Genomic DNA, 13,917 nt, shown 5'->3' with positions numbered 1-13,917 from the left:
GGATGGAGATAAGACTGACAGGGCTGTAGTTTCTTGGCTCAAAACAAATTAAAAACATAGTTTATCCTAGTGTCAAAAGTCAGATGCTCAGAGTCTCACTTACTCAGGAACTACCTCTTGGATTTCTTTTCCACTCATTTTCAACTACATTTCTCAGTACATATTTGATTGTATGGCAAAGACTGCAAATCCAACTAACAAATAATTCTGCCAAAGCTCCACCTAAGAGTCCATGGTTTTGACAGGCCTGCTGGAGGCCTGGATGGTTGGCAGGTGCTAATGGAACACTGAATGCTAAACTTTGTGCAACAGCAGTTTTTGTGAACTCTGCTACCCACTATGAGATCCTTTTCTACTGTAAAACTAAGATAGCCCATCAACATTGTTGAAACTGACCAAGCTGGATTCCATGAGTTATGGTGGAAATCAGTGATTGAAAGACACAGCCTTCTGTTACAGTCAAACCTTTCAATAGATGTAATCATATACATACTAAGAGGTTTAAAAGGAAATTCTTTAGAGAATATTAATTTCCTATGACAATAGCCACCTTCAAAGGGAGTAATTTCAGGTTCCTTGAATGGCACTTTGTTGTCGGGATATTAGATGGTAGGGGTTCTGCACAGGTATAAGGCACTGGATCTTTCTTAATTCTAAAGTAGTCTTGTTTAAGTCACAGTGCTGCTGTTGGTAGTGCTCTCTTACTACTGCTGTTGCTCATCTCTACCTGCTAGGCCCCTTCACTGCCAGGACATTCTGCTGAGCCACAGCCAATAGCCAAGTGAGGGAGGCAAAATGGGAGGGAGCTTTGGAAGGGACGGCAGGCTGGGCAGGGCCATCACCTCAGTGCCTCCTGCTGCGCTATGATCATGGCTTGCAGCCAACCTGGTGGCCTGGACACCTTATACAAAGGTAGTGGAGCTCTCCTGTGAAATGCAAATCTATACATCATAGGTAAATATTGATAAATACAGACAGTGCAGTATTCAGTAAGTTCTTTTTGCTGACTTTTCTTTCAGTCCCTCGGAGCAATATTCAGTTCATATCCTCTCAGTCATTTTAAAATGAGAGAGAAGATAAGTTTTGCAATAGGAGAAATCAATGAAACATTTCTAGTGCTACATTAACCAGACCTTAAAGCCATTTTTTACTAAAGCAAGAAGGATATAAATGTGGTGAGAGTAAATCTGTGATCCTTACTCTTGGCACTGTTCTGGGGAGCAGAGGAGACGAGATTTTGCGGAATTGCCGTTCATCACTTCACATTCCTGTTTGTGGCATACAATGAGCTCACTGTTTTTCAAGGAGAGAAAGTCAGTTATTAAACAGTTTCTATTCAGGAAGAGACTGTAGGGAATATCCGCCAGTCTGCTGATCTGATTTTTGCAAGGTATTTTCCAATTTCCATCTCTTTTTCACTGTAAAGTGCAAATCAGATATAGAAAAATTTATTCAACATTATACAGTAGGCGGCTGTGTGTATCTGAAGTAAGGCTGGTTGGTCTGTGCAGTCATGAAAGCTCAGAACAGGCACATTGATTGCTGGGATCAAGCAGGTCTGTTATCCATGACTGGCACAGTGCTCTGAGGCATAGTAATGAAGCACTGTGTTCTGCTGGTACATACAGTTCTTTCCCTCTTTACTGCCATTACATAATAGGAATGAAAAATTCTCTACAAAAACCATGTACAAGTTATGTATTCTCCGTGTTTTCCAGTTGTGGGAGAAGGGAGTATATGACTGGGACATAGGACAAAATGATGCAAAAGGATGTGTGTAATTAGTAGATAGGAGAGATATGATACTTGGAGCACTGAAATAGCCTGTATTTGAAATCAGATTTCTAAGTGTCTCTGGGATACCCTGTTCTCTTTGGTAGCCATTTTCCCAAGTCTCTCAAGATGTGGCTATTTAAAGAATACAATGTCTTCATCCCAGATCTATGACTGACTTTCTTGGCAATGTACCTCTGTTTCTCCTGATTCGAAGATTTTCCAAGACTTATATCACTGTGTTTGTTTATTCTATTGAATCATCAGTCAAAAAGGTGGCCAGGAATAACAAATTTTTGTTTTTCATGTTATAATCTCTAAACTAATTGCTATTGTCTTTAAGAGGCAGATGCAGCCTCTGTTCCCTTGTTCAACATGTATATTCTTCATCCATGACCTGCCTGCGCACTTTTGTGGGCAGGGATCCCACTCTCACTGGACCCTTCAGAATCTCTGGGCCCACTGGGTGATGAATCTTTTCCATAGAGTAAATAGCAGAACAATTACAATCTCTTATCAGTGCTTCATGTGTCAAGAGAGGCCATACAAGACATTTCTTATTCAGAAGGCTGAGTAAAGTGGATTGGGACTGGCATTATAGATGTGGGCTGGAAACAATGGTGCTTCTCTGGCTTGGGTGCATATTTCCTGGTAAATAGGTCTTCCTGATTCTTGGCCTTGTGCTTGTAGGTCAGGGAGAAAAAATGCCTTTTCATAGAGCTAGTTGATATTTTGGTGATATCAGTCACCAAGAAAAGTGAAAAAAAAATAAATTCTTTTGTTTTTGTCTTTTCCTGATTCAGCTTTTTCTGAAGCCTTTTAAGCAAAGAAGTGCTAAGGAGACAAGTTCCCAATAGTCAGATTCCCCAGAGAGTTCACCTGGGAATTAAACAAATGGATTAGTGAAACTGGCTGTTAAGACAGACATTAGAAGTAATGCTTATGTTTTTAGGCGTTGTTGGTTTTTTTTTCTCTTATTTTTTTTCTTTTTTTTCTTTTTTTCTTTTTTTTCTTCTCAGAGCACTCTTGAGGAAAGAAAGTTTTCCTGAAAAATGATGCTTTCAGTAGGCAGTACTACAGGTATTGCCTAAAAACAGTAGATCTGGTCTAACAATTAGGACGAATTACATCTGTAATTACATCTGTACATTCTGACAAAGAAAGATAAATGAACCATTTTTATTTAAATTAAAAATAACACAGTATTTACATCTGGAACTCTGGCTTGGCATGTAATGTATACACATAGCAGTCATCTTTGTAATAAATGATACTCACTTTCGAGATACATAAAAAATTACTTTTCAACTGTTCTCAGTATCAAAAGGCACAAAATTGAGGAGCTCACCTTTTGTGCCCTGCGCTTGTCTGCTCGTTGGTTCTGGTGGTAGATACGGCTGAAGTTGGAGACAATCACAGGAACTGGCAGAGCAATCACTAACACTCCACTCAAGGAGCATATAGAACCAAAAATCTTGCCAGCTATTGTCTTCGGCACCATGTCACCATATCTGGGTTAAAGAAAATAAAACCCTTAGCAAAGACAAAATCTTTTTTAAGTATTGAATCTCAAGATAAATTAATTGCACAATAGATTTTACTTCTCTTGCAAATAATGCTTGACGGATATAATATTTTACACACAACCCATGTTTGTCCATACAGCAAGCCTAGTGCTGGGCATGCATTTTTTTTTTAATTTGAAGGTAACATTTGGTATCCTGTTGATCAACTGTGAGCATCTGTGTTTTAGCTGCTCAAGTCTTCCCAAGCTGACTCTATTGCAATGAAGACAGACCTGCCTATGGAAAAATTCTCAGGGTCAAAGTCTTTACTCTGTTTGATTGAAGAACTCACTGCTTTCCACTGATGAGAACCACAGGAGATCACTTGGTAAGTTAGATGCCAAGCTGAATAATCTATATTCTCACTAAGCTGATATAGAGCTTTCATTTAGGAGGGCAGTGTATTTTGGAAGCCCAGGAGATCATGAACTTTTTATCCTTGGAGATTTTCAAGACTTGGCTGAACAGAAATACATCTGACCTAATCTATTGTTGTTGATAGGACTTCTTTGAGTGAGAGGCTAGAAAATCTGACCTTCAGAGGTCCCTTCTGTAGTCTAAACATTTTTCCATGTAGCCAGAAGCAAACCCCAGAAACTCAAGCTACAAATGCAAACAATCAAAGAAATCTGCAAATACTGGCAGTGTTCAGAATTACTCAGGCTGGAATTTACCACATTTCTTTATGATGCTGGATATTGTTTTTTTCCAGCAACTATATAATATTTCCCATACCGTTGCTGAGAAGTATGTAGAGGGATTCCCGTGACACCTTATTAAGAGATATCAGCTATTTGCACTTTGTAGACTGCCATATTCTATAGGACAAGGATGTAATTACATACTACAGAGTTTAATAAAGAGATACATTACCTGCAAGTACCATTCTGCTTCAAGTGAGTTTTAAACTATTAATAAACATAGATTGTAGCATGTCCTTGTTTACAGAGACACAGCATATTTTTCTACTGCAAAGTTTACAACAATATGAAAAAAGGTAAGAAATAAAACTGCAGGACGGACAGTATTTGTAGAGTGCTATCTGGAAAAGAAGCAGTTCAGCAGGAGCTAGAAAGAGAAATAGATAAGTTAGGGTGGAGTCTTCAAATTACATGGTCCAAATTGTGTCCATAATCATGAGAAGAGGGACTGTCTAACCATGGTTAGAGAATGCTTTCCAGCAACGAGAGCTCAACCTGTGTGTGAAGGAGATCATATATCTCCTTGTGGGTGAAGATGAATGACTTGAATTTTGTAAGATAAGAAGAAGGTATTTAACTCAAAGATTCAAATAAGGTTCATCCAGGCAGACATAATATAGATGGCCTAGTGTTAGTTTATTGACCGTGACTATGTTGTGTAAAATAAACGTTTAGCTGCTTTATAAGGCACGCCCAGGTTTAAAACATTCACAGGAAAAAAGTATATTAATATTTGTACTAATAAAATAGTCACCCCCTCAGAATTTCAGTGTTGATAATTGCTGATTTTGTGACATGCAGGAGTGGATAAAATGACACCATGTAATAGAAACCATCTTCTAAGTTAATGCTACAGGTTGTCTCAATTACAGGATGTATAAAATAAAGAACACTGGAAAGAGAGCTTTGCTAAGCTACTAACATTTGTGCCTTACAACAAAGGGTATTTTCTGGTGCTTTTCTTCCTAAGCCAACCAGCCATTCTCAGAAGTGATACATAGACAACTGTTGGGCATGCCGGAGGATATCAGCTTTTCGAGATCCCTTTGCTGAACGGGATCCCTGACACCTAACTACTGCACCCAGCTTTTTTCAGCAATGGTGAATGAATGGAAGCACGGGGCTGCTGTGGGCTGGAGGGTTTGCCCAGCACCCCAACACTGCCCTGTGAGCACCTAGGTGTGATAGGTGGCCAGAAGTTTGCTCAAAAGGGAAGGCCTAGGATGAGACCAGTGGTAAACATTATTGGTTACAGGGATTGTCAGTGTTTTGCTTCTTTCTTTAGGCTATGACCCAAGTAGTTTCAGAAATTGAATTCAAGTGTATCAACAGAAAGCTATTTAGAAGGCTGGATATATTTACACACACTTGACACAATCAGAACTTAAAATACAAAATTTATACACATCTAGTAGTATTAGGACAGACCTATCAAACTAGATTACTAAGCCTATATTTAGATAACTAAAATTATCACTTGAAATGTGAAAGTGCTGAACTGTCATAAGCCTATATTGGCACCAGTAGCTGCTGTGAACTGAAGGCATTTCTAGCTCTAATTTGGTTTGAAGTTGCTCAGGGATATACCACCCTGCTCAATATGTGACACCATAATTAGGTGAATTAACCACAAACTGATGTTTTAGGCGTGGTGATGGGAGTTATAGCAGATACATCTCCAAAATTTCACTATTTATGTGTGACCTACCTAGGAATATGAGGAGACAGCTTTTCATGGTATTTCAGTGATATGGAATGAAACAAAAAAAATAATGTTGTTTGATATGTGAAGGTATTTTACAATGTTTTTAATCATTTCTGAGCAAAATGAAAGGATGGATATATCACCTATTTTGAAATAACTTGCTTTTATTTGTTTTTCAGCTTGAGTGAATTGTACTACAGTGACATTTTCCAAAAGAAATGCTGTTTGTCCACTGTTTAGTGCTAATAATACTTTTCACATCTTTAATAACCCTAACATAATTAGTTTTTCTCCTGTTGATAAACAGTTTTCGGGAGGTTTAGATAAAATTACGTTCAGAAAATATGACTGCCAAGACATTACTCCACCTGTACTGCTTGATAAATATGTTCACTCACTAAAGGAGATTTTACTACCCTGGCTAGCCTTGCTCTCTTTTGGGACAGTGACACAGATTTTAGTCTAGCATCGGCATGACTAAAATTGTTATTGAAATTCTTCCTGCTGGTTAAAGTTTACCTTTAGTTGTACTTCGTATATCAGTGAGTACCATCAATGGAAGTGGATGACAGAAAACAAAGGGAGAATTTCTCCCTTCACCTTATCTGTAACTTTCCTTGGAAAATCTGCACCAAAAATACCTCAGATTTTAGACTTAGCTTTGTGGTTCTTGTATTTTAAAGTGGAAAATTATGCTTGAATCTTTAAGACAAACGTTGATTTCTGCCACAGATTTGATCTCTTCGGTGAAGGAACACAACAGATATTGAATTTTATTAGGAAATTTTCATAGACTTCTCAAAAGGGAATTATTTCAGGGTTTTACGTAGTACTCTGCTTGTCTCCCTGCTATTTAGACTGTAACTGCAAACATATTCTCCTGTAAGTGTTTTGGGGTTTTTTTCCTACTTTCAATCAATCTTTTCATAGCTTTATATATAGTCTGTTCCATTTATGTCTCATTGTGGCCAAAGCCCACGTTGGTCTTTGGGCATTTATGATTTCTACTGACAATCTAATTTTGCAACATCAAAAGTGTCATCACAATATTGTAAACCCTGGATGAAGTGAGGAAGAAGAGATGCCATGTTTATCTGTGTTATCCGTCAGAGGCGTTCAACATTACCCAAAAAAGGAAGTGAAAAGGATAGTGACAAACTAGATATGTCAGTCAAGTTCTATCAAATCACAAGTCAGAAACTACGTGATCAAATTAATGCATTGGTTTTACTGGACATAGTCCAGACAGGTCAGACATGTGCTACTGCTTCAGTCCATGGCTCTCTGTTCATTAAGGGATAGACTAAATGGATGGATTTAATGGAATGTTTGTCCCAGTTGTTTGTATTCAACGGGCAATAGAACACGTCTGCACATTTGATTCTATATTGCAAGTGAAGACTGCAAGTCTTGAGAATTAACACTGGATCTTTAACCTGAGCAACAGGGGCATGATTTCTTATAGCTTCGCATGACAGATGTGGAGGCTTGAAATGCAGATTGAACCACACACATAAGGGTGGGCTTTGTAGGAGCTTGGGAAAACCTGATGTATTTAGAATTACAAATGCCCATTCTGTACCCAAAAATATTACTATGTCAGAGCTAACCTACAGACGCCCACCTGCCAAAGCGATACTGCTTTTCTAACTGTTGAGCATAATACACCCAATGTTGCATACTGAGAATTCAAGAAATCTGAATCAGTATTTCTCTCATCTTCAGATATTTGTCTTATTACTGAGTCTAATGACAACTGCTTTTTTTTTTTTTTCTTGTTCAATCTAAGACAGATCATCTGTCATCTCTGATTATTTGAAACAACTCTTACCCTTCAGCCATTTTTCTCTGAGCAAAGGTTTTTCCTTTAACAGTCTTTATAAATGAGATTGACAATGCTGGTTTTTAAGTGTCTGTTTGCTTGAACTCAGGAGTCATTCTTTTTCAAATGAAAATTAACTGCATTCTGGAGGGTAAAATAATCAAAAGAATATTTCTACTTCTATGTAGTGATTATTTTATACACGCTTCAGAGATTAGAAATGCAAATTTGTAATCATTTACCATAGGCAGAAAATTCCCAAACATCCAATGATCTAGACAGATAAATTCTCAAACTGCAGGAGATATATAGTAAAAATAAATCCAGGAAGTGCACTTTTAAAAAGATCAAATAATTGAGACTGACGTGAAAAATAAACTTGTCAATATTCGGAACATCGAGATGCAATAGCGCTTTCTGGCACTAGGGGGCATAAACACCATTAAAATTAAATGCAAATGCCTAAAGCCAATTTTAATGCATGTTGCAAATACTTCTGCCCTCTCCCACCTCTTTCGAATTCATTTACATTCTTTTACAAACATTACGTTGATTGAGGTCCGTTGTCTGCTCCCATCTTATTTGCTGAAGAGGGAAAGCTGGTAACATTTTTATTTCCAAGCATGTAAAACATATTACAAAATAATGGAAAATAATGGAGTTGTAAAGAAAAAAAAAAAAGAAAAAAAGAAAAAAAGAAAACACCAACAAAAAGTCGTTAAATTAACTTGGCAATATTTATTTTAAAAGCAAGCAAAAGTATGGCCAAAGAACAATGAAAACAGTAGAAGACCCATGGAAATGAAACCATCTAATTAGAAGCCAGAGTTGCATATTATTCCACCTGTGTGGCTGACAGCCATGTTTCCCAGTGTGTTTGGCATGCTTTGCAGGTAGAGCTCCAGCTTTTGGCACTGGAGGTGATTAATACAATCGTGGCAACCTGAACATTTTCCTTCAGCCCTGTTCTCCACTTCCCCCCCATTCCCAGGACAGGGCATATTCTCTCCTCTTCCAGTTTGACAGGGCTGTTGGCCACTCATCTCTGTGGGATTGTGCACCTGCTCTCTGGCTTCCCATCCCAGCTGATGGCACTTCCCTCCTCTCCAGCAGCCTCAGACTGAACCCCAGAGGATGCTCTGTAGGACTCTCCACCAAGATCACACAGCTGCTCATCAGCCCTTGCATTTAGGCAGCCAGCCACCCCATCAGGCATGCACATAAGCTCCAGCACAGGGGAGAAAGAAAGAAAACTAACTCCTAGCCTCTCTGACACTAACAATAATCATGATGAATTTGCAGCCTTACCTTGGTCTTAAAATAGCCTAATGATTTTGGAAAAGTAATTTCTAATAATACAAAATATTGCTGTTAGGTATGAGATGTGAAACATTACACACATTATTCCAAATTTTATTCCAACCTGGGGAGATTCTGAATGGAATTACAAATAATCTTTCGGGCTGCTTTTACTGCTGTGAAGGGCCCTCTGTTGTAACAGCCCACTCTTCTGCTCAGTACTGATGGACGTGGTCTCCTCTGGGGTCCAGAATGCTGCTGCAAGCACCAGCCAGAATGATCATTCATGAATGATGAGGAGCACATCTGCTTCTCAAGAGCAGCCATGCTCCTGGGCTTACCAGACTGCAGGAGCAGAGTCCCTCTGGATGATGACACAGTACTGCCCCTGCACCTGGCTGAGTTTGTGGTTCTGAAATATAAGGTTTCAAATGAAATACAGGGATTTTTTGCACGTGCATTAGGGCTTTCATCCAAGAAGCTTAAGCAGATTTGCTGAGGTGGGAGTATTTAGAGGTCATAAAAAACAAACAAACAAACAAAAACCTCTTGCATGGGAAAGTTAAAAGACCTGCCCATAGAAACAATCTCAGCTTCTTGCAGTCGAGATCCACATGACTAATATCCTTCTGTTTTCCTTTACTGTAAAATATTAAATGCGAGAAGATAGAAAATGTCTTTGTGTTTCCTTTTTGTCATGTCTCCCTCACTCCGTGGGGAAAGCTAATATCCTACCTGCCCATGAGCAGCTGCAAAGCACCACAGAAATGCAATCTCTGCTTAATGATGTATGGTAGTTATTTACATTACTAGGGCTACAGAGGGCTACAGCTCAGCTGACTTCCAATATGTCTGTTATACCTGAACAGACATAAAACTGAGGTACAGGATTTTTTGGCAGTGAATTTTATTTTTCCCTACACTTATCAGAAGAAAAAATGAATTTTTTTTGTTTGTTTGTTTTTAAAAGGAGAAAGAGAATATTTTGGAATGGATCAGACAATTTTCACCAAGAAGAAGAGTGACATAGAAAAATTATTCTCAACACAAAATTTGCAAACTGCCCTAAATTACTGTGGTTCCTACAATCCATTGGCCATCACTTGTAGGGTATAATGGGGCTACTGTGGGAAGGGCTGGTGTCCTTGTCATCCCATTTGTACCTAAGAACAGTGCCCAAAGCCTTCTGCTGCAGGAATAATACTCATCAGTTGATCTGCCACTGTCTCCTTTGGAAAAGAGCAGCTGTTTAACCCCACCCTTTTACTTCTATGCACAGATCTCATCCTGCTTCACGACAGACTCTAGGACTACACAGATAGGCTTTGACAGAGAGCAAATATTAGTTACGCATTTTAACACTGAGACTGTTGGGAAAAAGACCATCAGTCAAGAACAAAACCTAACCATTTTGAGAGTAGAAAAAGAAGTGCAGCAGAAAGTAACATCGTAGAGATGTCAAATTATATCCTACAATTGCAAAATGGCATCCTTGTCTAGGGAGGTGCTGAAAATTGTTTTGAAGCTGGTCCCTGGAGCTTCCAAGCTGCTTGGTGACTAAACACTGGCAAGTTGACTCAGATTAGTCATTTATTTCAATATTACATGCAACAACAGATAATTTCAAATGTTACTGGCAATAAGCTTAAGTGGAATATCTAAATAAAGATTTCAGCTGTGTTGCCTTAAGGAATCAACTTGTTCATTTGCAATCTGAAAAGTATCTAAACTGCAGCTTAGAAGTAAATAGTACTTTTAAAACACCGCTGCATGCGAATCTGAAATGATCCAGAGCTTGATTTGGAAGAATAAGACAAAACTCTTTATTTGGTTAAGAAAGCATAGTGGAGAGGAGAAGGTATATAAAAAGTCTTCATTTCCTAAAACCATCTAGAGTCCTAAGAATAGTATCTCTAATTAACATAGATTTCATTTATGACTTTGTTGTATTACTTCAGAATTTCAAGTCTTTAAGATCCCACAGTGATAAGCAGCGAAGAAACCCTTTGCTGGGTAATTATTCATACTTAGTATAGCTGACAGAGGAACCGGGAATAATATTCATCAGATGGTCTGATGATGGAAAAAATGATAAAGGAAGATTATATTTTTCTTCTGTCACTCAGTTGCTTTGCATTTTCTGGGATCAAATGTAAAAATTCTTTTTGCCAACAGTAATAAAAAAAAAAGCAGTAAAAAAAAATAATCTGAAAGACAGTCTTCACTACCACAATTCCAACTTACTTAAAACTAAATATTCCAAGGTTTTTGCTCATAAGAATCTATGACACAGTACTTATTTAGTCAGGTTGAATTAGCCAGCTCTTTCAAAGTTCAGAGATGAACAAAGAAAACACCACTAGCAGATCAGATCAAAGCTTCATCTAGACTAGCATTCAGTCTCTTAACCTTAAGCAAATAAACATACATGGATAAAGTACAGTAAACACACAATAATATCCCTGAATGCTCTTCCAGCCTCCAGACATTTACACCTCTCGTGCTTTTTGTGCTATTTGAAATTTCTTTACAGTTAGTTATTCTTAATGCATTTCAATACAATTTATTTTGTCCCCTTGAATCCATGCAGATTTTTAGCATTCAGGCAGTTGCTCTGTCAGCTGTCCTTGGCCTGCTTTTGACTCTTCTGATGGCAATTCCTTGCTCCATGTGATGTCCCCAGGCACATCTTTGTATTTGACAAAGCAGCTGGTGTGTGATCTCCAGCCACCGTGCTCCTGGTACCTGTGATTTCACACCTCTTTTCCTTAAGTCTTTTCTAGACAGGCAAGTCCTGCTCTGCTTATGCAGAATCTACTCCCTGTTTTGCTCATACTCTTTCCCCTTTCCTTTCCTTTTTTTTCTTTTTCCCTCCAAATTCTTCTATATTATTTACAAGAAAACAAGACCAGAACTGCAGTTTTCAAAGAAGAGGTATGAGGAAGTTCAGAATAGCTTATTTTCAGATGCCAGCCTGGACAATAATTCATTATTATTCACGACATTAATATGTGATTTCTTATTCCTGTTATCTATCTGTCCAAAACTTAATATTGTTGGGGCTGGTATTTTGTTTTATATCCTAGATGTCTATCACTGACAGAAAACAGAGCTGCTAGGCTATTGGCACAGCATGGGAGTTGTGATGCCTGTCATGATAAAATCTTTACAAAATAACCATTGAAATGGCATCACCCAGCCCCCTTGCTACTCAGAAAAAGAAAAGGTACTCCTAGATTTGTTCAAACACTTAAGTAAAAGAAATATATATTTTCCCTGTGAATTCACTTCTGTTTTATCCCCCCTTCTTTATTCTTTCTGAAAACCTTTTTTGGGAGAACAGAACTAAAAAAGAATACAAAATTAAGAGGCAGTTTTTTTTACATGCTGTGGAAAAATAGAAACCAGGATTAACAACATGGAATAATCAGCATCTTCAACAAAGTGGTACAAATACAATGGAGTGGAAAGAGTTTCCAGAAATCCCTACTTGAGTCATTAACATCAGAACATAAGAAGTTCCACCTCTAAAACCACTAATATCTCTAGCCACTCTTTGCATTAAAAGTTAGGAATGAATGATAGGCAACACCTTCAAGTGAGGCTCTGGCCATAGCACACTGTAAAGACCAAATAAAGAACCCACATTACGAGTAGTAGTAAACCAGAGCGACGTGGGCTTCACTGACTGCACCAGCTTGTCTGTAAAAAGAGTCCAGGCTCCATTAATTCCCAGCAGGGCAGGCTATGGCTTGAAACATCCTCCCTGGGAAATGATTCTTAAGGCAGCTACTGATCATCACTCCCTGTCGTGGTTTATGTAGGCTCTTTGTTCCCCCAGACACTTGAGAAAACTTAGAAAACAGCACATTCAATTCTTCCATTCAGTAACATTTCTCAGCATAGTGACTAAAATTAGGATTGTGCCATGAAACACAGCTTTAGGTTCATATTCCAATGGAACGTTTCCAGTGCCCAAGGGTATGTTTTGATATGTGGCCTTGTCTCACTGGAGGTGAATGAGAATTGTCCTATTAGTGGTAGGCTCAGGTACAGCCAGGGTCCAGTGTTCTTCTTTCATCCCAGAAATATTGCTGAAAATGTTATGTAATTAATTTATCCTATAGATTTTCTTTCAGATGCAGTATTTGTGTTAAATAGCAGCCAAGTCCAAACAAAGCATTTATCTTCCAATCCATCCCCAAGTTTCTCAAGTACATATTAGCCATCAGCATGCCAAGCATAAATCACATTAACACTAGAAACGCACTGTGGAAGTCTGCAAGGAGAACCTTGCCTTTTTTCTGTGACAGCTACTGGGCACAATGCAGGGATCTGTGAGATGATTTCAATTAGCAATCAAACCCAGCTGCTCAAGTGAATCCAAAGGAAGAAATGGTGAGTTCAGCCACTGCTAGCATTAGGTCTGTCCAGCACTCTAATGAGCACACCAAGATCTACAGATGGTTTCCACCAAACTTGGTATTTCATATGCTGCTTTTTTCTTTTTCTTTTTTTTTTTTTCCCCCCTCAGCAAACTCTTAACAGTACCCTGTGTTCAGCACAGGCTTGCTGTCACACTTTTGCTTGTAACTTAAAAAAAAAAAGACATGCTAGTTTAACTTCCATGCATTTAGTCCCATTAGCTGGAGTTTAATACATTAAAAACTCTGAAAGTCAAAATATTTCAAATGTTTTCTTGAGGCGATAAACAGAAATACTTTCTTCTCTTTAAAAGTAATCAGAATTCTCCTTTATCCTTGCATCTGTTTTATCTCAAAGATTTTCACCTCATTTCAGAAGTATTTTGTACCATCTTCAGCACTGGTCAACACAACTACCAATGGACCACTATTATTTTTACAATCCATCAAACAAGCTGAGAAACACAAAATAGTTTGTGTCAGTACAACACTGTTATTGACTTAAGTCTTTAGGGTTCTGGGGCAAAGACCAAATACTTTAGCTAATTGTTCTTTAATGCTAAAAGTACATCTGTTAAAACAATAAAAATTACTCTCATATATTTTCATGCACGCATTCACAGACACA

At 38.2% G+C, this 13,917-nt stretch overlaps 1 protein-coding gene and 1 pseudogene across 2 annotated transcripts in view; both read right to left on the bottom strand.

The window, feature by feature from the left end:
- The window catches only part of KCND2 (potassium voltage-gated channel subfamily D member 2), a 265,884-nt gene that overhangs the window by 16,064 nt on the left and 235,903 nt on the right, over positions 1-13,917 (bottom strand). For both annotated transcript variants that reach the window (XM_052669362.1, XM_052669363.1), the window contains one exon: positions 3,122-3,284. In XM_052669362.1, coding sequence (XP_052525322.1) covers positions 3,122-3,284 — 163 coding nt within the window. The remainder of the gene's footprint in view (positions 1-3,121; positions 3,285-13,917) is intronic.
- LOC128073926 (ubiquitin-conjugating enzyme E2 J2-like) lies at positions 104-721 on the bottom strand (annotated as a pseudogene).

Source organism: Tympanuchus pallidicinctus, unplaced genomic scaffold (genome assembly GCF_026119805.1).
Source record: "Tympanuchus pallidicinctus isolate F22 unplaced genomic scaffold, pur_lepc_1.0 scaffold8, whole genome shotgun sequence".
Lineage (NCBI taxonomy): Eukaryota > Metazoa > Chordata > Aves > Galliformes > Phasianidae > Tympanuchus > Tympanuchus pallidicinctus.
The sequence above is the reverse complement of the archived record's forward strand: the minus strand, read 5'-3'. Positions and strand labels throughout refer to the sequence as shown.